The 23,655-nt window shown below is 52.4% G+C and overlaps 2 protein-coding genes across 3 annotated transcripts in view; one reads left to right on the plus strand and one right to left on the minus strand.

The window, feature by feature from the left end:
* The window catches only part of SUSD4 (sushi domain containing 4), an 89,728-nt gene extending 82,897 nt beyond the window's left edge, over positions 1–6,831 (minus strand). For both annotated transcript variants that reach the window (XM_045982066.1, XM_045982064.1), the window contains exons 1-2: positions 6,706–6,831; positions 6,103–6,285 (exon numbers count right to left, since the gene is read on the minus strand). In XM_045982066.1, the coding sequence (XP_045838022.1) occupies positions 6,103–6,250 (148 nt within the window). In that variant the 5' untranslated portion in view covers positions 6,251–6,285; positions 6,706–6,831. The remainder of the gene's footprint in view (positions 1–6,102; positions 6,286–6,705) is intronic.
* A 14,134-nt stretch (positions 6,832–20,965) lies between these two features.
* CCDC185 (coiled-coil domain containing 185) lies at positions 20,966–22,774 on the plus strand. Its single transcript, XM_045982291.1, has one exon. The coding sequence runs from the start codon at positions 20,966–20,968 to the stop codon at positions 22,772–22,774; it is 1,809 nt and encodes a 602-aa protein (XP_045838247.1).
* The last annotated feature ends 881 nt before the right edge of the window (positions 22,775–23,655 follow it).

Consider the following 23,655-nt stretch of genomic DNA (forward strand, 5'->3'; position numbering starts at 1 on the left):
CCCGTGTTCAGGAGGCCCAAGGAGGAGTCTGAGGAGGAAACGACCCTCAGGGTCCCAGCGCGTCACACACTGACTGATGATTTGCACACCTACCCAACCCTCAGGTAGTGGCCAGCCCCAAAATCTGCCACGTCTGTTTCCAGTCGTCCCTGCTTGGCAACAGGTAAACAGCTCATCCCTCAGAGAATGCAACAGGAAATTGATGAAATGGCATATCTGAGCCATGAGTTTATGTATTTGGTGTATCTGTCCTAAACGCTGTGGTCGGTTGTGGTGAAATGTGAATGGAAACCAATTAGAAGGGCACTTTTTCCTCCTCTTCTTTCCCTGAGGTAGAGACAAGGATGCCAATGGTCCATTTAGATGTACCATTGCTATGTGTAGTTATTCCAGTTGTCAAACACCAAATGGACTTGCAAGATAAGACAAGGACAGAGAAAAGTAGCCTGGGAAAAATCACCTTTCTCATCACTAACAATAAATAAAACTAAGTTTTATAGTGAATTTAAGATATATGTGGAAAAAAAATCATTTGACACAAGCATTTTGCATCTGAGCTTCTGAGAAGAAACCAGCCCTCACTTGCTGGTTTCCATGGGGAGCAGGACCGCGGCCCCTCACTGTGCATCCCCAGGGCATACAACATGCACTCACGAAAGACCAGGGCATAGAGGTAAGACAGAGAACCAGCTTTACAGCGAGGTCAAAACCTGTCACATTCCTACAATCACAGACTCAAACAGAGTCAGCGACATGGGAAGGACTGAACCAAGGAGAAGGTGCGCACCTGCCCAAAGCCACATGGATATAGCGGCAGAGTCTGAACTTGATGGTGACTCTGTGAAGAACACAGCCCCTCGTGCTGCAGCAGACCTTCCTGGCCAAAGGGCAAGTCTCCTGGCCTTTTGGAAGCTTTTGAAATTTGCCTCCAACGCCAGGAGCAGAGACCATGGGTGCTTTTCTTTGCGTATCCAATCAATATTTACAGGAGAGAGATCTTCACCTATGCTCTTCACTACCCCGCAGGAATTAAGAGAATCGCGAACTCCCCTCCACCTCACCGCTCAGGCCTCTGAGAGGAGAGATTTGCTGCCTGCTGCAGGAAATCCTTCTCATGTCTCCAAAAGCTCTCAGATTCCACCTTGTGGATAAATCGAAAGATTTGGGGCGCCTGGGTGGCTCAGTGGGTTAAAGCCTCTGCCTTCAGCTCGGGTCATGATCCCAGGGTCCTGGGATCGAGCCCCGCATCGGGCTCTCTGCTCAGCGGGGAGCCTGCTTCCTCCTCTCTCTCTCTGCCTGCCTCTCTGCCTACTTGAAATCTCTGTCAAATAAATAAATAAAATATTTTAAAAAAAAATAAATCGAAAGATTTTCCATGCTGCTCCCATGTATTAAGGTGGCCTTTTGCTGAAGACACATACTTTGTAGCTTGAGAAGTTGGGACTCGGGCTTACAGATCCAGCGCACTTTGAAACCATGACTTTCAGACACCACGTTGCATGAAAAGCTCCCACTCTGCCAGGTGAGAAAACCTTCTCGATGAGACTCCAACGAGAGCATACGCAGCCCAATGCCACAGCAAGACCTCAAGAAGCCCCATTCCCCACACTGGGGCCGTACCTCTGATACACGGAGAGGGCAGCTGGGGGTAGGGGGAGGGCCCCAGGTCAGGGATTTGCAAGCAGAAACAGGAAACTAAGCACAGCTCAATAGTATCACACACCTGCCCTAAATCCCTCAGCAAGTGCTCACAGCCTGCAGCACGATGTTCAGAATCCTCACCGGTTTCCCAAGATCCTTACAACAGGGTTCCAACCCACTTGCCCTCCTTACCATCCTGGCTTCCCGCAGGTGTGCCTTTCTAGATCAGCCCTGCTCTCCTGGCTCCCCACAGATCTGCTGTTCTGGTTCAGCCCAAACTTCCTGGCTCCCCACAGGTCTGCTGTTCTAGATCAGCCTGACTCTCCTGGCTCCCTGCAGGTATACTCTTCTAGATCAGCCCTGCTCTCTTGGCTCCCTGCAGGTCTGCCATTCTAAATCAGCCTCAACCTCCTGAATCCCCACGGGTGTGCTGTTCTAGATTAGCCCTGCTCTCCTGGCTCCCTGCAGGTCTGCTGTTCTACATCAGCCTGACCCTCCAGGCTTCCCACAGGTCTGCTGTTCTAGATCAGCCTGACCCTCCTGAATCCCCACAGGTGTGTTGTTCTAGATCAGCCCTGCTCTCCTGGCTCCCTGCAGGTCTGCTGTTCTAGATCAGCCCTGCTCTCCTGGCTTCCCGTGGATCTGCTGTTCTAGATCAACCTTACTCTCCCTGAACAGGCAAGCAAGTGACTGCCCCCACACTTTGGCACAAGGTGTCTCTCCCTTTGCAGCACTCCAACCACCCCTCCCTCAGACCTCAGCCTAAGGCCCACCTCTGCTCTTGAACCTCTCTTGATTTCACCTCCAACTTCCTAGACCACTTCCAAGTGGAAGTGGCCTTGATAGCTAGCCATGAATCTGGCAGTTTAGTGACCGCCAGGAGTTGTTATTTTCTAAACAATGTGGCAATAATGCGGGACGCCTTTCTGCTGTCAGCCAGCATCAGCTGAGCCTGTCCTGGGTGTCACGTGCTGTGTTGAGTGCCTGAGACACAGACGTGACTAAAGTCCGGGTTCCTGCCTTCAGTGGGCATCCAGTACAGCGGATGAGACTGCTCAACAAGGGAGGGTTACACCTGGCACAGTGAGAGCCCAGGTGAGGGGACAGCCCAGTGACCACGGAAATATGAAAGAGACTATGGCACTTGAAGTTGTTTTAAAGTGAAACTTGTTCATTGGGCAAAAGAACAGAGAGTAAGAGAGGGTTGTTCTAGGTAAAAGAACATTGTACACATCAGTGCTTGGCACAGGGTATGGATGGAACTTGGGATTTTCTGAATGAATAAAACAAGGGCCTGGAAGATTCTGGCACTATCCACTTTCACTTACTACATGCCTACATGGTTTCCAGCCATACACCAAACCCAGAAGCAAGGCAGCACCATGCCTGGTTTACAGATGAGGATGCTAGGCTTCCAAGGTCTAGGCCCCAAAGCTATGGAGTCGCAGGGCTCTGCCCGCATTCCTGACAACATGGGGATGGACTAATGACTCTGCCTTCAGGAATGGACTTACAGAGCAAACTCTGAGCCCTCTTCCCTGCAGGTAAACACCCAACGGGTCTCTGCAGGGACAGACGCAGCTGAAACCACACTCCACGAAGACTCTGGGGACAGCAGGTCCTGTGTCTCCCCGCAAACTAGCTGTTAGTCCTCTAAGCGTATTTGGTCTTAGTGGCCCCAACTTCCCTAACTTACAAAAGACAACCTGGAAAGAGCCACCCAAAAGTCACCTCTAGCCAACACAGGCTCAGGGACTCTCTCCAAGAACTCAGAGAACTGAAGTGAGTCTCCCTTTCCAGAACAAAGCGGCTCCTTTGTGACAGAGTTCTTTCCCCCCTTCCTCTGATTATCTCAATTTCTCTCTATCTAGTTTGGGCTTTTTCTGTATTACGTGCATTAGACACATATTTCTTCCTCCCAGCTCAGACTATCATATCTTACTATTGTGCTGGGGTATTTTTTCCCAGTGAAAGCCATCAAAAATGAAAATTCGGGGCGCCTGGGTGGCTCAGTGGGTTAAAGCCTCTGCCTTCCGCTCAGGTCATGATCCCAGGGTCCTGGGATCGAGCCCCGCATTGGGCTCTCTGCTCGGCGGGGAGCCTGCTTCCCCCTCTCTCTCTGCCTGCCTCTATGCCTAGTTGTAATTGTCTGTCTGTCAAATAAATAAATAAAATCTCTAAAAAAAAAAAAAGAAAGTTCACATTTTAGAACAGTATTAAACATGCACCTTTTTGATTAACAAACAAACAAACAAAGGAAAGCACTCTGGGAGGGCTGGTTTCCTGCTCTGGGCACCACGGGAAGATTAGGAGGCCTCTGCTCCCTGCTAGGCCCTTGCATTTGCTAACTGGGAGTGATTCTGGGGTCAGAAACAACACGTTTAAGGATGCCTTGGTCTAAAGCACCGATCCTCAGCGGGATCCTTGAACTATTAGCCAGGCATCACCTGAGAGCTTGACAGAAATGTGGAATCTCCCCCACCCCAGACAACTGAATGAGAGCCTGCCTTTCAGTATGATTCCAGGTGATGGAACACACATCAAAACCTTGGAAGCACAGGTCTAGAATTAAGGGATTTGTTTTCATTACCATCCTGGAGCCTCCACCTGAGTTTCTGCCCTGGGATAGTCTGTATGCTGTACTCCACAGAACGCCCCCCACCCTCTCCACGTGAGCTGTTTATCCATAGAGGAATCGTGAAACGATAAATACTCCCCCAGAAATCACTTTCGCAGCCTGAAGGAGTGCAACGTGTTATAGAGGTGGTGGCTATCCTTTCTGCAGCGTGTGAGTGCCTGAGAGGGAACAGCTAACCCTTCCTCCCTGCTTCTCCTTCAAGGCCTGGATGATGGTGCTTGATGTCTTCTCCCTCCAAAGAGGAGATAAAAGACTAATGTGAGCCCAGGGGGCTGGGCCGTGCCCTGAGCTCTGAGATCCTTCAGAAGAATCTCTGCGGACACCAACAGCAGAACCAGGAGCACAGCCCAGTCTGAGAAGCTCACACGTCCAGTAACAGTGGGCAAGAGAACCCCGACAATCCGTCACCTATGCGGAAGAAATGGATGGAGGAGATGGAAGGATGGCATGGACCTGGTTGGAGGGGTCAAAGCTAGAACCAGGGGGAAACGATGAAGGAAGGGGGAGGCCCAGCCCCATTTGTGCCCTCCTGGCCACCTGCGCCCACACAACCCAGAAGCAGAGCTAACTCTGGAGCAGCACGTAGGGGCCAACCAGCGCCCCTCAGACCGCACAGTGGCTAGCCTGACCTCCCATTTGACCATGTCCTCTGTGAAGAGGACACCTGCCTCAGACACGTTTCTATAGAACTAAGAGCACCCAAAAGTCACCCCTTGTTAGAAAACCAAAGAAAGCCAAAACGGGTCCCTAGGATGAAGCAAGTATCCTCTCACTAATCCTGAGACGTGCATGCCCCAAAAGCTCCCACATGCTCCAGACGTCCAGATCTTTCCGCACAAAGCCCGAGATCTGGATTCCTCTGCTGTCCCTCCCCACCCCCCTTTCTAGTTTTCTACTCATGTCTCTCCTTGTTCACCTTCACTCTCTGAAACAGCAATATTTTAAACAGGAAATGGTTTATTCATAGCAATCGATACCTGCTTTTCCACCAATTATCATTTATTTATATATGAACAGTAGTTCAGCTGGGAAACATATGAGTCTGCCCTTTCACAGGGGCACATGAGCAAGCGCTCTCAGAAACCCGGAAGGGACAGCAATCAGCTCCCAAATGCAGCCAGGACTCCCTCCCTCCTCCTCCTCCACCAAGGCAGACAGAACCCCCTCCCCCAGATCCCAACACACAGAGGGTCAGCCACAGATGGGGACCAAGGCTCTCCATTTTCTTTCAGCCAGCTCCCACTTCCCACGGATGCATTCGACTGTATTCCCCTGTATATCAGCCATGGAGATGCAAAGCCATCCCCCAGAAGCACCCCTGACGGGACCCTCTGTGGCCCCCCCCCACCCCCATACACCCACGAAGCGGTGCAGAAACTCAGCACCTCCAGAGGTAAGAGAAAGTTAACTTCCCGACAGACCGGTCCCTCCGCCAGACTAGCCCGTTCCTCAGACCTTTCACACTCACAAGGGGGGTGGGGGGGTTGGCAACTTGCCTTGGACTCTATCTGACAGCTGACACCTGGTCCCTGTCCGCTGAGGGCTCGACACCAGGCACAGGCCCACAAACGCGCGCTCAGCACAGAAATGTCCTCTCCCCCTCCCTGGCTCGCCTGCGGCCCAAGTGAGGGTAATGGGCCCGCTCGTTGTGCCCCATTCGGAGGAGCCTGGCTGCGGGCCGCTGGGCAGCTCCAGGCACCATGCGGCTGTGCGTGCGCCCTGGGCGCGCCGCGCGCAGGCATCGCAAAAACTCCGGGTGTCCCGGCGGAGGGTGGTCTCCGGCCGGCGCCCACCCCCGCGCGGCGGGCCCTGCGGTCACTCACCGCCTGTGAGCTGTGCGGGGCCGAAGCACAGAGCCAGCTGGATCCACAGGACCGCGGCCAGCAGCCTGCGAGGGGGCGGCGGCTGCTGCTGCTGCTGCTGCTGCTCCAGAAATCCGTCTCCCGGGCTCGGGTTCATTCCATGATGCATCTTTCGTCCACGCACCGCATCCGGCTCACAGGCGCCTGCAATCAGGAGCGGACGCGGCGGTGCCTGGGCCGCGGGGCCGCGGGGCCGCGGGGCCGCCCTCCTCCGTCCCCCTCCCTGCGGGAACCCCCCTCCTGGCCCCCACTGGCATCACCTCCCACCCCCCACCCGGCGCGCGCAGCCCGAGGCAGCGCCACCGAGCGCCGCGCGTGTGGACGGCGGGGGAGGGGCGGCCGGGCCGGGGTTGCGCGGGGACCGCGGCCGCTAAGTCCGCAGCATCCCCGCGTCTCCTGCTGGACCCGCACTTTTCCCCGGGCCTATGCGTGTCACTCTCGGGCACCTCGCGGCGCGGCAGCGGGTCCCCGCGCGACCCACCCCCCCGCTCCGGGTCCTGCCCCGGGGTCGCGGGGGGTCCCGGCGCGGCGGCCCCTCCCGGGCCCGCGGGCTCCCGCGCTTACCTGAGGGGCTCCTCTGGCAGCTTCCTTCCCGCCTCCGCCGCCTCCCCGCGCCGCTCCGACCCGCATCTGTGCGCGACCTCTGCCGCCGCCGCCGCGCGAGCCAGACGGAAGCCTCGGCGGCGCCCGCGCCCGCCCCCCGCCCGCGCCCCCCCCTCCGGCTCCCGGGGCGATCGGGCGCGGGGGGTGGGGACGCCGGCCCGGCCGCGCGCCCGCCACCTGAGCTCGAGAACGCGGCGGCGGGGACGGGGGCGGGGCCGCGCGGCAGGCGGGGGCGCGCACGGGCACGCAGCCCGCCGCCGAAGCTGGCGAGCGAAGGGCGGGGCCGCCGCGGCACCGCGACCAATCGGAATCCCGCGCGCCTGCACCTGCCCGCCCCGCTGCCGGGCGGCCTCCCACCCATGCGGGGGGCCCGGGACACGTCCGCCGTCGGTCCCCGCTAAGGCTCCGCGTGTTCCCTTGGGGCCCGCGTGGCGACCGAAGCGGCTGAGACTCTCTCCCCCCCCCAGGGCAACCCGGCGTTTGCCCTTCAGGATCCGCGGGGGCACCGATCCGAGGCCCGTGCCTTGGAGTCGCCGGGGCCTCTCCCAGCGTCTGCGCCGGCTGCGCTGGGGCGCTGTCCCGCGGGGGAACTGAGCGGGGAGGGGGTGCGGTCCTTGCAGCTAGAGACGGCTGGGTACTTGGAAAAGGGAGGCCTCCGGAGGGGTGGGCCTCAACCTGAGGGGGTCGGGTGTTGGCTTCCTGTCCTCAGGGGGTAGCGTGGCTCTTGGAGCACAACCCGGCACCCGCATAGGGGTGGCCCACTCCCCCGACCCCATTCTCCTCCGCCCACCGCCCCGCCCGAGGCTGTTCTCCCTCTAGTTGAGTGAACTAAGGAGGTGGGGCAAGCAGGCGGCAATTCACATCCGGGGCTCCCCGTTATCCCGCAGCAGTTTGCGCCCTGAAAACCATATTCCTGATACCGCCAGCAAACCATCCCGGTTCTATCGGGTTTCTATTTATTTATTTGTTTAGGCTTTGTCAAATTGAGATGGCCGCTTTGCACACCGTAGGTTTGAGACTTTGGCACAAGTTAATTCCTGCTAACACGGTCTCACTTTGGGGGTTCTGGAATCTGAGTTGGGCACCTTTCCACATTTCGGAGGTCCTATAACCTCTGCCGTTTGAATACTTATTCCGTTTTTTTTTTTCCCCTCTCAGTAAGCCATCAAAGCTGAGAAATATTTGACCATGCACATGTTTTTACCGTAGTAAGAGGTCTATATGTATGTATATACTACTGAACTCTGTTCTTCAACCAACGCGCAACCCATTTGTAAAGTGACCATCAGGATCGAAAGGAACACACAACGTTTTTCTGGTCCAAACACGGGATCTATGCTGGAGTCCCTGACATTTCTAATAAGCGGTCATTCCGCCTCATGGAATACTTCCTGAGGAAGCCTGGTACATTTGCCAATACAAATAAATAAATAAAATCTTTAAAAAAGAAAAAAAAGAAAAGCCTCCCCAGCAAATATGGTTTCTGACCTACATATGATGCGACTGAGAAGTTATTCTGAGTAACTTGCTTCTCTTCATGCAACATAAGAAAAACAAATGTTAGGGTGGCCACCACAACACTCCAGCTGGTGAGTTTTCTACAGGACCTTTTGTGTTGGTCTGCTAAAACAGCCCTAACCGCATAGCCCTGGCGGGATCATGCCCAAGACAGGTCTATCTTCTCAGTTTTGGAGGTTAGCAACTCAAGATCAAGGTGTCAGCACGTTTGGTTTCTCCTGAGGCCTGTCTCCCCAGCATGAGGGGAGTGGCTTTGTGCCCATGGCCCTAACTGACCACAGTGCAGCGGCCCAACTTCAACTCTACGGTCCCTGTGCTATTTTCCCTCACTTTTCCCTTCCATCCCCCAGCCTCTCCCTGCCCACTATGAGATATTTTTCAAAACTTAGTGAATCTCTTTTGGGGGGAAAAAACTATGATTTCACTTTCAGTGGCCAACAGTATTTCATTCAGGATGTGTTACTTGAGCACCAGCTGTGAACAGGATGCTATGCAAGGCACTGGGGAGGAGAAAATGAACACAGAACACAAAACATCTGTGCCTTTGAGAATTTACGTTCCGGTGAAGGAAGACACACTAAGCCAACAAAGGAAAGCACTGGGTCTGTCAGGTGCTGTTAAGTGCTGGGCAGAATAATAAATATGTAATATGATAGATAGATAATAAATATAAATCATAAATTGGGGAATGGTGAGGAGGGATGGAGGTGAAGCCCAGGCTCAGTCAGCGTAGCAAAGCAATCTAGTACACAGTCACTTGGACTGGTTACTTTTCCCTCTCGGCGTCTCTGCTCCACAGAGTCACTCAGGGGCCAGGATCCCTTTTGCATCGTTGCTCTGCCCTCCCCCTAAGATAACGTCTTCGTGCATACGTCCAGGTTCCAGCCTGAGGAACATGGTCAAGAAGGGAAGCCTAAGGCTAACATTTCCTTCCAGGTGAGTGAGTTACACTAGTCACTCACGGGAACCTGCTCACATGGCTGTACCTGCTTGCAAGGGAAGTTGGGAAGGTCATCTTCATCAGGCAACCAGGTGACCAGAAAGAAGAGAGGGGCCTGGTGTGGTCAGGGGGAGCTTCCAGTCCATCCCATGTTCTGTGTGAGGAAAGAGGTGGGATTTTTAAAAAATAAACAGGGGAGCTCTCATGGGGTGTGGGAGTACTTTCAAGGGAAGACCTGGAAGAGGCAAAGGAGGGAGCCATACAGTTTTCTGACGGGAAAGCATTTCCAGGCAGAAGAGACACATGCAGGAAACAGGAGGGACATCAGGGGGGCTGGAGTAGATGGATGATAGGGAGACCAGGGACTAAGGTCAGAGAAGTCACCTGGCCAAGGAGGCCTCTGAGGCCTTGGCTATGGTCCAGCTTTCACTCAGAGTGGCAAGAGAAGCCACGGGAGATCTGCAAGTAGGAGTCTTGAACAAGGAGGAGCTGTAAGACCTGATGTCCAGCATCAGGCTGACCAATGCACCCCACCACTCTGCACCCTGTGGTTCCTTCTGCCTCCCTCCTGCATCATCTCAGAGCCCAGAGGCTCAACCCTCACCACCAGACATCACCTCCAAGAGATGGACCACTGGTTTCCAACACCCACCTTCCATCCCTCCACGACTGCACGTGGCACAGACTGTGATGGGGGCTTGCTTGCCCATGCCTCTGACTAGATCATGAGTTCTCAGTGCAAGAACTGTGCTCACCTGTTTGGTCCACCTGTGGCTGAGCACATAGCTGGGACCCCAGTAGAGAAATCAGAACTTGTCTTTCCGAATTATTTAATTACTATTAGAAGGGAAAAGGACCATGCCCACCAAGCTCTCCCTGACATTGAAAACCAGAGAATGGAGCCCATTGACCTGTGTTCTGAGTTTCCTGAATCCTGCACCTCCAGGGAAACGTATATCCAACTACAACCCATGAAAAAGCTCAGAACATGCTAGAACATTAACCTAGCTCTGCATGGAAGCCGTGCTTGAATGGAGATCTAGATTTTCAAAGAACCTGATGCCAAGGCCACAGGAGTGGCTCCCTCTCTCCCAGCCAGCCTGGGGCGGTGATGCACAGCAAGGGGACCTCAGAGGTAAAGTCCAGCTCCTCCATGGTGGTCACTCAGGGACACAGGCACAAAGCCACTTACCTGTCTGAAGTTCATGGCTTTCGAGAGCCTCTGGTAGTGCTTCCAGAAAGACCTTCAGGGGTTAATTACATTAAAAGTGTTATCGTCCTGACTTTATTTTTCATCTCATCTATCACCTTGCCTTTTCTCCTGGTTTAAGACTCTTCCCTTTAAAGCCACCATCAGCACGGCACAAACCACTTACTCAACGTTCACCCAGCATTCATTCAGCCCCCTTACAAACCTAACGCTGCAGCTCTTACACATGGCATCTGCTTATCCGTTCGGCAAACACATATTCCATCCCAGTGCGGAAGATGCTCTCTGAGCCATGGAGATCCAGGACGGAACAAACCAATGATGCTGGTCCTCCTGGAGCACACATTCCACGGAGGGACACCGGCCGTGACTCATCCCCACTCCCCATGCTTCCAGCCCGGAAAGGATGCCCTTTACCTGGGACGTTCCTGATGTTTTAGGACTTTTCTTCTGGAAATGGCTGCCATCTACCAGGTATCTCAAGTTGACAGAGAGCAGGAACAAGGTCTTAATCTTCACATCCATCATGATGCCTAGGACAATGATTATTGGCTGAATGAAGGAAGCTCGTGTCTTTCCACAGAAACACAACCAGTGTGGCCAAAGCAGACATTGGACATGTTTCAGTGAATGATGGGGACGTTCTCTCGGGAGACTTCCTGGCAGAGGACTTTGTAAATATTCACAGAGCCCCCATGTGTAGCCCTGCAGTGGACCTGGTACCACCAAGGACAGGGGTGGGTGCGGTCATGGGGCTGTCCTCAGTGGGGATGAGAGTCCTCAGTGGGGATATCCATCCAGTCAGGGAGGTCAGAGAAGGCTCCCCTGGGACCAAGTCTTCAAGAAGAAGCCCCGTTCCATGTGGAGGCGGGGACAGTTACTGATGTTGCCCAGAACAGTGGCCGTGTAGAGACCCAGGCGGGTAGACCAAGGTGCCTCTGGCCACTTTCTGGCAGCAGCCTGGCTGAGACCCTGCCCCAGCTCTCCGGCTGGGTGCCCTGGCTGGAACTTGGGGGGGGCGGGCAGGGGAGGGCCGAGGGTGCCCACCCAGCTGCTAACTCCAGCAAAGGGTTCACATGCACGAGCCTTATGCTACACGCAGACTCAGTGGACCACCTGGGCCAGACCCCCATGGCACAGCGGTCCGCCCTTGCTCAGAGCTTTCTGAAAAACACATTTCCTTTGAAGTTAAAAACCCCAGGCTCAATTGTAACCAACCAGGGGAGGGAAAGACAGACTTTAAAAACTCCACGCTTTTTTTTATGTTGTAACAAACTTAAACTTCAGATTTAAACTTCAGAAAAGCTTCAACAAAATGCCTGTTCTGTTGAGGACAAAAAAGTGACCCCTTATCGGGTACGTGATGACGTGCAACTCTTCCCCCCACGTTTCTTCTGGAAATACCTCTCCGAATGTTTAACATTACAAACTCTTTCCAGTAAGATTCCAAAAGTAAGTAACTGTGCCATTTTGTGTGTCTGGGTCATCATTAGCTCGAAAGTGCTATTTTGACTCCTTTTCTTCACAAGAATTAGCTAATTACCATCTGCTTTTAAATTGCACAAAGGTGACAAATGGGAAAACCATCAAAATCCTGAAATGCCGCTCCACCGCCAATGCCTAAAATCCTCTCCTGCCCCCCTTGACCACACTCGATTCCACAGCTCTGGGTTGGGTCCTCACTCCGTGACCGCGGATACACCTGTGTATCCCGTGTGTGCCCGCGGGAGGCCAGCCCCACCTGCGCGGCAGCCGCACGGGGTTAGCAGGGACCGCGCTCACAGGGATGCTTCCGCATCCACTCCACCTGCTTAGGCGCGCAGAAGCTCCCACGTGGAAGTTTCGAGCCCTGCGTAAATGCTGGTCTCCATGGAAACCTGACTTTCATGGTGCCAGGCTCGTATCCCACGATTTTCTTTTTTTAAAGAAGTTTACAGACTACAGTTTTCATTCTTCGTAAGGCATGAGCCTAAGGTTTCCGTTGACCGCCCTGGGTGTTCACATGAGATTGTTTTTCCTTCACTGTTTGGTGGCTCTTGGATTGTTAATGCGTCCGTGTCTTGCGTGCCTGCTTGGAGAGTGGCTCTGTGCCTATTTGTAGATACTGTTATTCTGGGGCATCTGTGTTCTTGGGCGAGGTGAAGAAAACGTGGGGCGGGCATGAAAGACTGTTTCTGTGAAACGACTCCAAAGCTGCATTTGGAAAATTCATAATTTACCCTCATATCCAGCCAGTGAGAAAAACACCTTGGACCCAAAAATCATCTTCTTAAAAAAGGTGATCTCAAAGCAATGCAATAGAAATATACCATGATATATATAATATATAGGGGCAACTTTAAATTTACTAGTAGCCACATTAAAACAAGCAATATGTGAAATTAACTTTGACAATGTATTTTCTTTCTTTCTTTCTTTAATTTAAGAGAGAGAGAAAGAGAGAACAGGCAGGGGGAGCAGCAGGCAGGGAGAGAACCAGATTCCCCACTAAGCAGGGAGCCCGATCTGGGGCTCAATCCCAGGACCCTGGGATCATGACCTGAGCCAAAGGCTGACACTTAACCATCTGAGCCACCCAGGCACTCCAATAATGTATCTTCTTTAATTCCTTTTTGTGTTTGAAAATAACATCTCGGAGCACTTGAGGGGCTCGGTTTGTGAAGCGTCTGCCTTCAGCTAGGGTTGCGATCCCAGGGTCCTGGGTGGGAGCCCAGCATTGGGTTCCCGCTCAGGGGGGAGTCTGCTTCCCCCTCTCCCTCTGCCTGCTCATGTTCTCTCTCACTCTTTCTCTCAAATAAATAAATCAAAATCTTTTTTTAAAAAAATAGCATCTCGGTGATGAAGTTCTAGAACCTAGGTGAGGTTCGGTGGGGTGAGGTCCGGAGCCAATGACCAAGAAAGAATTCTTGAGACATCTTTGGTGCAAAATGGTGGTTTATTAAAGCACGGGGACAGGACCCATGGGCAGAAAGAGCTGCTGCTGCTCGGTGTTGTGAGGGATGGCAGGCTATGTACCCTGTGGTTGGGGGAAGGTGAGAGGAAGGAAGGTTTCCACAGAGCTTTCATTTGCTAAAGAGGGCCTACAAGGTGCAGGGATACCAGAGGTCTTGTGGCTTGATCACTGTTGTCTTTTGCCAAGCCATTAACATCAAGATAGTTTGGAGATTCCTGTCTGGCAGGATTGTGATCTCTGCCAAGTTAACTATTTGTTTCTCGTTTATGGCCGCCAGGGGTGCCTGAGGAATGTCACACATATTACTGAGGGGAGCGGGCGGAGAGGGGGTGCAAGGTGCCAGCTTTTGCTTTGTCCTCAGTCAGCCTCCTTGCTCCCTCATCATTGGGGAGCCTGGGTGGCTCAATGGGTTAAAGCCTCTGCCTTTGGCTCAGGTCATGATCCCAGGGTTCTGGGATGGAGCCCCGCATCAGGCTCTCTACTCAGCAGGAGCCTGCTTCCCCCCCCTCCACCTGCCTCTCTGCCTACTCGTGATCTCTGTCAAATAGATAAATAAAATCTTAAAAAAAAAAAGCATCTCAAGTAACCAGTATACAAAAGTGTTGAGATATTTGGTATACTCTTCTCACAGTCAGTTTTTGAACTCCAGCGTGCATTCTAGAACACTTGACAGTTGGAACCACCCACAAAGTAGCTCTGAGAGCCAGGAGCAGTGCTGAGAGAGAACTTGAAGTGGCCAGAGCAGCTTCCCAGGAAGCATGCAGAGCATACTCCCATTTCCGAGATTAATCTGAATTGTGCGGTCTGAGCACGTTTGCCATATTTTCCAAAACTCCGACAAATGAAAAACAGGGGTCCCGGATCTTTATTTGGCAGAAGGCCCAAATTCTGGGGCATCCAGGGAAATGCATTGGGGATTTTCGTGCCAAATAAAAAGAAGGTTGATTGTTTGCAGTATGGAGGAATGCTTGGCAGCTTAGCATTAGGAAAGCATCTCTTTCATCTCCCCCGGGGGGAGGAGCCCATCATCTCCCCAAGGCTCCATCCAATGCCTGCCCCCCCCACCTCTGCTAAGCTCCAAGCTCTCTAGCCTCCTTGGCAGCCCTCAGAGGAAATGTGTCTCCTCCCCCACCTCAGTCCAGTCCCTTCCGGGCATTTTATCTGTTGTTTCTCAACTCCAAGTACCTCATCTCCAAGACTGCTGCTTCATGGAGCTGGTCACTGCTGCTCACACCTGCCCAGGCTTCTCCAGGAGGAATCCACCCTCAGGTCCTGGTCCCTCGACCTCTGACCTGGCCCCTCCTGGCCCCCAGCCCCTGTCCAGGTTCACCTTCCTTTTTGCTCACCTTGATCACTGAACCAATCTCCCTGCTGGTCCCTCTCCAATCCTCACTTCTCCCCCGTTTGCCCCCCACACTGCAAAATATAGACCCACTCAGGTCACTTTCTTCAGTTTCCAGACACTTCTGGACCCCTCCCTGCTGTCTACACAGTAGATTTTTCAGCCCTCTCTATAAGTAGAACTCCAGTTCTCCTCAATGAGGTGTTACCAAGAGCCCCAGGCTGTAGAGCAGGTAAAGCGTGAGCTGCTCTGGGGGCAGAGGGGCAGAGGAGGGGCAGGGACAGAAGCCTCTGGGCTGCAAAGCTGCCCACCTGGCCTGGGGCCCATGGCAGCTGCCGTGATCCTGGAGTGGGAAGCTCTACTCCCAGCCAGACATGGAGGTCCTCATGGAAGCCAGGCGTGGCCACAGTCCTGGTGTCATCTCCTGGGATCCCGGCTGCCCCTAACTTTCATGCCAACAGCGCCCTGCGTGGAACCCTCCTGACTGACAACCCAGATGAACTCATCTTCTGAACTGGGCTTCTCTCCTCTAGGGATTCTGTTAAGGTCACTAACTGATGAGGGAGCAGGAGGCTGGCTGAGGACAAAGCAAAAGCTGGCACCTTGCACCCCCTCTCCACCCGCTCGCCTCGGTAATCTGTGTAGCATTCCTCAGGCACCCCTGACCACCATAAACAAGAAACAAATAGTTAACTTGCCTCCAAGGCAGGAATCTCCTGACTATCTTGATGTTAATGGCTTGCCAAAAGACCACATTGATCAAGCCTGAAGACCTCTGGGATACTCCCAGCACCTTGTAGGCCTTCTTTAGCATATGAAAACTCTGTTGAAACCTCCCTTCCCCTCACCTTCCCCCAACCGCAGGGTACATAACCTGCCATCCTCACAACCCAGGGCAGCAGCTCTTTCTGCCCATGGGTCCTGTCCCCGTGCTTTAATAAACCACCATTTTGCACCACAGATGTCTCAAGAATTCTTTCTTCGTCTTCGGCGCTGGACCTCACCCCACCGAACCTCACCTAGGTTCTAGAAATTCATCATAACCACTTGTCACATCTGTGCCCCAGATGTGTTTCTCCCAGCAACGTAGTGGGCAAGGACTCCAGGTGACCTTCTAACCCTGTGCCATGATCAAGTTAAGACTGTGCCCTTCATTCAGTCAGCAACATAGCGGGGGTGAGCCATCTCCAGCTCCACAAGAAATTCTGAGAACCCCCAGGGGGAAGCAAGCAAGAGCCCTCAAGTGGGAATTTGACTCCTTGGGTTCTTGGCCTGGTTTTGCACCAAACTTGGGTCTTTCCATTCACTCCTACACTGCTACAGTCTTACTCCTCTTGGCATAATCATAATGATAATTCTAATATTTATCAGGCAGCAACCACACGCCAGGCACCGCTGAAAGCATTTTTCATGGATTAACTCATTTTTGCTTTACAGAACGAAGCAGTGTTTGCTGGACGGAACTCCCCTTTTCCAGTGACATTTGGAGCTGAAATCCACGGATGATCTCAAGCAGGGATGAAGAAGCCAGAACTTGAGCAACGAAGCATCCAGTCGAGGGGACTCTGTGGGTTGCTGGCAGGGCTCCTGGACCTTGGATGCCTGTGCTCCGTCCCCCATAATCCTGTTCTGCAGTGGCAGGAAGTGGCTGGTACTGGCTGCAGCCCGATTTCCAGGCAGGGAAATTTCCTAGGTGTTTTTCAAAGCTTTAACGAGAGCTAGGACACTCGGGTGTCAGCATGACTCAGTTCATACCTAAATAGCTCTTAATTTAAATTATTCCATTTCAGATGGAATTTGATTTTTTTTTAAGTCACCTCTTAGTAAAAATTGCCATCACAAAGGCATTTTTCTGGCGATGATACAAGTAGCACCAAAGAAATCTCAGGCTTCTCTTCCCATCCGAATGCTGATGGGCCCCTCTGAGGCTGCACCGTGGGTACATAGCCCGAGCTGAGATTTGTATTAAGGACATGTTATCAATTCCTACCGGGTCTGCCTAGGAGGATTTGTGCAAAGTTTGTAACTCACAGAGTCCTGCTTGGTCCTCTTCTGTAAGGAGTGACCATATTTGGAGAAAATTGCCCAGAACTTTTCCCCACTGTACCCCAGACAAAGGAGCACAACTAAGACTCACATCACAGGATGAACATGGAATTACCTGTCAGGTTTTTTGGTAACTAAATGGAAATGAGACCGCCAAGACAAGCGAGGGTCCAAGAACAGATCTTTATTGTGGGCACCCTCGGGCGAGGTTCCACGACTCAAAAGAGGGCAGTGAGTCGGGGAAGTCGCGTGCAAGACAAGGTGGCAGGGGTTTACATAAAGTTGAAAAGCAGAACTATTTCCTATTGGTCGGCTCATATGCAAAGGAAGGATTGTAATCCGACCAGTCAGAGTTAGTTCCTCTATGCAAAGGAAGGATTGTAATCCGACCAGTCAGAGTTACTTCCTTTTCCAGGGTTTGAGGGGTATTGGGTTCAGTTGGGGAAGTCCAAAAGGAGAGGTGTAGGGGCCTGCGTCGAGCTGTCAGCAGGTCATTGATCCATTGGCGTCCCAAGAGGAGATGATGATGGGAACCTCGGACATTTTGGGGTATCCGCCATCTTGAAGAGTTTCCCTTCCTGTCTGGCCCCAACATTACCCTAATTCCATTCTTTTCTTAAGCTGGGAAATCTTCAGAAACTTCTGTAAACCCATATATTCATTTAAGTCTCACAATTCTTTTTTTTTTTTAAAGATTTTATTTATTTATTTGACAGAGAGAGAGATCACAAGTAGGCAGAGAGGCAGGCAGAGAGAGAGGAGGAAGCAGTCTCCCTGCAGAGCAGAGAGCCCGATGCGGGGCTCGATCCCAGGACCCTGAGATCATGACCTGAGCCGAAGGCAGCGGCTTAATCCATTGAGCCACCCAGGCGCCCCTAAGTCTCACAATTCTTAACTGAGACCTCTCAGGACATCAACATAACATTTACTAATGCACTGAAGTGCAAAGCCCTTAGGAATAACTTTATCTCACCCTCAGGACAGCTCCCCTCCTCCATTCCCCTTTTCCAGAACACCAGAGACCACACAGGTGAAGAGTGGCGGAAGGCACTCAGACTCACCTTTGCAGGATCAGATCCAGTGCTTTTCCCTGGACCTTAGGGAGCCTCAACAAGGAAAAATAAGCTCTCTCTCTCTTCCCAGATGACATGTGATTTTATATGGAAAACCCAAAAGACTCCACCCCCAAACTACTAGAACTCATATAGCAATTTAGTAAAGTGGCAGGATAAAAATCAATGCACAGAAATCAGTTCCTTTCTTATATACTAACAATGAAAACATAGAAACAGAACTTAGAGAATCAATTCCATTTACTTTAGCACCAAGAGTCATAAGAAATCTGGGAATACACCTAACCAATGAGGTAAATGATCTATACATGAGGAACTACAGAACACTCATGAAAGAAACTGAAGAAGACACAAAAAGATGGAAAACCATTCCATGCTCATGGATCGAAGAATGAACATTGTTAAAATGTCTATACTGCCCAGAGCAATCTAAACTTTCAATACCACCCCAATCAAAATTCCACTGGCATTTTTTGAAGTGCTGGAACAAACAATCCTAAAATTTGTATGGAACCAGAAAAGACCCAAATCACTAAGGAAATGTTGAAAAAGAAAAACAAAAGTGGGGGCATCACGTTGCATGATTCCAAGCTATATTACAAAGCTGTGATCACCAAGACAGTATGGTACTGGCACAAAAACAGACACACAGACCAGTGGAACAGGGTAGAGAGTCCAGATATGGATCCACAACTCGACAAAGCAGGAAAAAATATACAGTGGGAAAAAGACAATCTCTTCAATAAATGGTGCTGGGAATATTGGACAGCTTTGTATGAAACTCAACCATTCTCTTATACCATACACAAAGATAACCTCGAAATTGATAAAAGACCTCAACATGAGGCAGGAATCTATAAAAATCCTAGAGAAGAAAGAACATGGGCAGTAACCTCAACATCAGCCACAGCACCTTCTTTCGAGACACGTCTCCAAAGGCAAAGGAAACAAAAGTGAAAATGAGCTTTTGGGACTTCATCAAGATCAAAACTTATTCATAACAAAGGAAACAGTCAACGAAACAAAGAGGCAACCCATGGAATGGGAGAAGATATTCGCAAATGACACTATAGACAAAGGGTTGATATCCAAGATCTATAAAGAACTCCTCAAATTCAGCACCCAAAAACCAGATAATCACGTCAAAAAATGTGCAGAAGACATGAACAGACAATTCTCCAAAGAAGACATACAAATGGCTAACAGACACAAGAAAAAATGTTCATCATCATTAGCTATCAGGGAGGTTCAAATCAAAACCACTTTGAGATACCACCTTATACCAGTTAGAATGGCCAAAATTAACAGGACAGGAAACAACAAATGTTGGAGAGGATGTGGAGAAAGGGGAACCCTCTTACACTGTTGGTGGGAATGCAAGCTGGTACAGCCACTTTGGAAAATAGTGTGGAGATTCCCCAAAAAATTAAAAATAGAGCTTCCCTATGACCTGCAATTGCACTACTGGGTATTTAGCCCAAAGATACAGATGCAGTGAGAAGGAGAGCTATCTGTACCCCAATGTTCACAGTAGCAATGGCCACGGTCACCAAACTGTGGAAAGATCCAAGCCCTTCAACGGATGAATGGATAAAGAAGATATGGTCCAATGTAGGGGCGTGGTTAGCCAGAGGGAGCTGTTTTGTTGTAAACTTAAATTGACCCTGCTTCTCCCAGAGGAATTTACTTGCAAACCCCAGAAATAGGGGCGGACCAGGCCGGATGGAGACATCCAATCAATGGGGCACGCATATATTTACTGTGGTGTGTTGCAATCTCATTGGCCACCTGTGTGTGTGGGCCAGGCTCAACCACCTCTATAAAGGTTAGTCTGTGAGGCTGGTGGGAGGGAGTAGTAGGAGGAGGAGTAGTAGCTGTTGGGTTAGCAGCCCGGGTAGTCGTCATCAGAGTAATAGTCATAGTCCGGAGTGGCCTCATCTGGGTAGCGGCCTCGTCCAGAGTGGCCTTCTCTGAGGAGCGGCCTCGTCCGTTGGGGTCATCCTCGCTGCCTCTTCGTGAGAGACGGCCCCTACTGGTTGGTTTGATTTTCAATGCTTGGTGCAAAATAAAGCTTTGCTTGACTTTCGCTTTGCATCAGTCTGGTTCCTTTGATCACAGACCCTAACAGTCCATATATAATATGGAGTATTATGCCTCCATCAGAAAGGATGAATACGCAACTTTTGTATCAACATGGACAGGACTGGAGGAGATTATGCTGAGTAAATTAGTCAAGCAGAATCAATTATATGTTTTCACTTACTTATGGAACATAAGGAATAACACAGAGGACATGGGGAAATGGAGAGGACAAGGGAGTTGGGGTAAATCGGAGCAGAAGACTAACCATGAGAGACTGTGGACTCTGAGAAACAAACTGGAGGGTTTTGGAGGAGCGGGAGGTGGGAAGTTGAGTGAGCCTGGTGGTGGGTGTTATGGAGGGCATGTATTGCATGGAGCACTGGGTGCGGTGCATAAACAATGAATCTTGTAACACCGAAAAAGTAAAATAAAATTTTTTTTTAAAACAACAAGGAAAAATAATCTTGCAAAACTGGAGAAAAGAGACTCTAAAAGCAATGGATGTGGGTTCAGCAGTAATTTGCTGATGCTATTTCAGAAGTGTGCACACAACATTCATATTTTGACAAAGGCAGTAATTGCTACTCTAGGGAAAAAATAGACTAGTCTTTTTCCTCTTCTAAAGTTAAAAAAAAAAAAGTAAATAAAACATACTGGGGCTTGCTAACTTAAACCCGCAAAAAGGTGGGGAAGTGTGTGAATGTGCTCCAGCCTCCGCTCACTTTGCACACAGGGCACCATGACTATCCTCTGAGTTCTGTTCTGGAATGATCGCTTCACTAGAGTTCTTTTAAAATCCTGCTACTTGAAGGTAGACAAATGCGAGGTCAGTCCCTGCCTGAAATACTGGGGCTTCTAGTGCCCCCTCAGCTTTTGGGCCCCTGATTCCTGCAGTACCCTCTCCCTGGCCACGCAGGTGCCGGAAGGCCAGTGGCCGAACAGCATTGTGAAGTGGGCAGAGCGTCACAGGCGCAGACACGGGGGTCGGAGTGCGGGGGTGGGGGGAGGCCCCAGCACCACAGAGCCCGGGACCCTTGCTCACACGGCGGGCACGAGCATGGAGGGCTTGGGCCGTTTCTCTCCGCGCTGCGTCCTGGCCCCGGGCGGGAAGCACGCGTCTGTGGCGCGGCTGCGTGGGCCCGGAGCTGGGACAGAGCCGTGCTTGGGCTCGGGGGCCACGACCCCGGGTGAGGTGAACGAGGTCTCGGCACCCTGGCCCTACCGGCGCTGCGCGCCCACAGCGGGGCCTCGCCGGCGCAGGTGTTCCCACTCGCCAAGGGAAAGCCGCAGCCTGACCGATGTGGCTGCGAGGCCCCTGGACCGCGCCAGGAGGCCCAGGCCCCGAGGCCGGCACCTGGAGGACGCCTGGGGCGAGCCGGGGCCCAAGCCTCAGCCCGGAGGCAGCACGCACAGCCCTGCCTGGCGGCGGCAACCCCACCAGCATGGCCCTCCGGCCCAGGGAGACTCGCCCTCGCCTTACCCCGAGGGAGCGTACACCCCCCTGAGCGGTATCTTGGGGGTGGAGAGGGCGCAGAGCGGAGACCAGTGGGCGGTTCCGCTGTGCAGGGGTCCAGGTCACTGGTCCCTGTCCTCGGCTCCCTCGGAGAAGTCTTCCGTGCCATCTCAAGAATTCAGGGCGCAGTCGGCGTGCGTGTGCGCCCATAAGAGGGACAGCAGTGATCTGCTGGAGTCGTTAGCCAGCCAGCTCTCCCAGCCTTCAGTGTCCAGCAAAGAGATTCAGAGCCCGCACACCCAGATGCTCAAGAGCAAGCTGGAGGAGGCAGTCATGTCCTCCAGGGACCAGAAGATCGTGGCCCTAGTGCTGACCCGGCTCCAGAAGGCCCAGAGAATGCGGGAGCTGCAGCAGCAGGCAGCAGTGGCCTGGGAGGAGCTGAAGCGCTCGGACCGGAAGGTGCAGGTAACCTTGGAGAGGGAGCGCAAGCTGCTTCTGCAGGAGAGCCAGGAGCAGTGGCGGCAAAAGGAGCAGCGTGTCCGACGGCGGGACAGCCAAGGCAGGAGAGCTCCCCGGTCGGCAGAGCACGCGCGCAGGGCGCTGCGGGAGAATCGGGAGCGAGCCAGGGCGGTGGCCGAGCCAGAGCCTGTGCCCCGGAGGCAGACCCGAGAGCTGCTCTTGCAGGAGCCGGAGAGGATGGTGCAGAGCCTGCGAGAGCAGGACTGCCCGCAGCCGCAGGAGAAGCTGGAGCAGGCCTCCCACCGGAAGAGCCTGCCCACTGTGGAGCCCCAGAAAAAGGTCCAGGAGACCAACCTCAGTTCCCTCGTCAACTACCAGGCCCGGAAGGTCCTGCTGGATTGCCAGGCCAAGGCTGAGGAGCTCCTGAGGAAGCTGTCCCTGGAGCAGAGCTCCCAGCGGCCCCACGAGATCCCGCAGGGCCTGCTGCACGAGCGCCAGCGGGAGCTGAGGGACAGGGCGCAGAAGCCGGAGGAGCGGCTGCAGCAGGTGCGGCGGCGCGCGCAGGCCGCCGAGGAGCAGATGCGCGCGCACAAGCGGCTGCTGGCCGAGCTGGCCGAGCAGAAGGGACAGCAGGCCAGGAGCAACGTCCAGAGGGACATCAGGGACAAGGTGCAGCACATCCACGAGCTCAGTGTCCTGCGGGAGAAGGACCATCACATCCTGAAGCTGAAAGCCGAGAAGGAGGAGAAGTGCCACATCGCCGGCATCAAGGAGGCCATCCGGAAAAAGGAGCAGAGGATGGAGCAGATCTCCCGGGAGAAAGACGCCACCTTCGAGGAGTTCCAGAAGATCTCCAAGGCCTCCAGAAGAGACCACGCCCGCGCGCTGGCCAGCAGCTTCCTGGACCGGAGGGCCCGCGAGACCCAGCACGGGGCCGGGACACCGGGCTGCTGAGAGTCGGGCGCCGGGGACCCGCACGGGGTGAGGGATGCCCTCTATAATCTGATTATAACTGAGCACTGATTTGAAAAAGAATATAAAATAGCTCACGTTCCTCTCATAAACAAGTTCATTGATTCATGCGGGGAGCTGAGAGGTTTGGGGATAGAAATTTGGGGAGTTTAAGAAAATGACTTGTGATCGAAGTTTCGATTTAAATAGAAAATATTAGCTCTTCAGTAACCTTGGGAGCACACATCAGGCCCATTTTTCTTTTTAAGATTTTATTTGACAGAGAGACCATGAGAGAGGGAACACAAGCAGGGGCATGGGAGAGGGAGAAGCCTGCTCCCGGCTTAGGAAGGAGCACGATATGGGGGGCTTGATCTCAGGACCCTGGGATCATGAGCTGAGCCCAAGACAGACACTTAAGGATTGAGCCACCCAGGCACCACCAGGCCCTTTTTGACGAACTAAAGTCTGCAGGAGGGGATTCAGTTCTGGGTCATAAGTCTCTTCCTGTCCCAGAACTTACAAATTATAATTGGTATTTCCAAGGGATACTTTGAGAGATGACAAATAAAAAAATAATCAATGTAAGGTGAGATGTGAGGTACTGGGCAGAAGAAATCTCCAAGATAGAAAAGAGATTGTGTGAATGGGTGAGTGGGGGTAGATTTCTGTAAACAAGTGCATACTACATCCCCTCAGGTGTTTATAATGCACCTGAAAGTTTTAAAGGCTCTGAGAAGGCCTGCAGTAAAGAAATTTAATTGTTGAACCTAGAGTTTTACACAAACCGCGGAACCCCTTTCTCCTCGGATCACTCCATGAAGCAGGTGTTCTGTGACATGTTTTGGATACTGCTGCTTCATCCAAGAGCTCGCTGGAATCTT

This window comes from Meles meles, chromosome 17 (genome assembly GCF_922984935.1).
Source record: "Meles meles chromosome 17, mMelMel3.1 paternal haplotype, whole genome shotgun sequence".
In the NCBI taxonomy this organism is placed as follows: domain Eukaryota; kingdom Metazoa; phylum Chordata; class Mammalia; order Carnivora; family Mustelidae; genus Meles; species Meles meles.

Excerpts from the sequence above, each read along its gene's own strand:
- CCDC185 (XM_045982291.1), top strand. The coding sequence starts at position 20,966 with ATGGAGGGCTTGGGCCGTTTCTCTCCGCGCTGCGTCCTGGCCCCGGGC.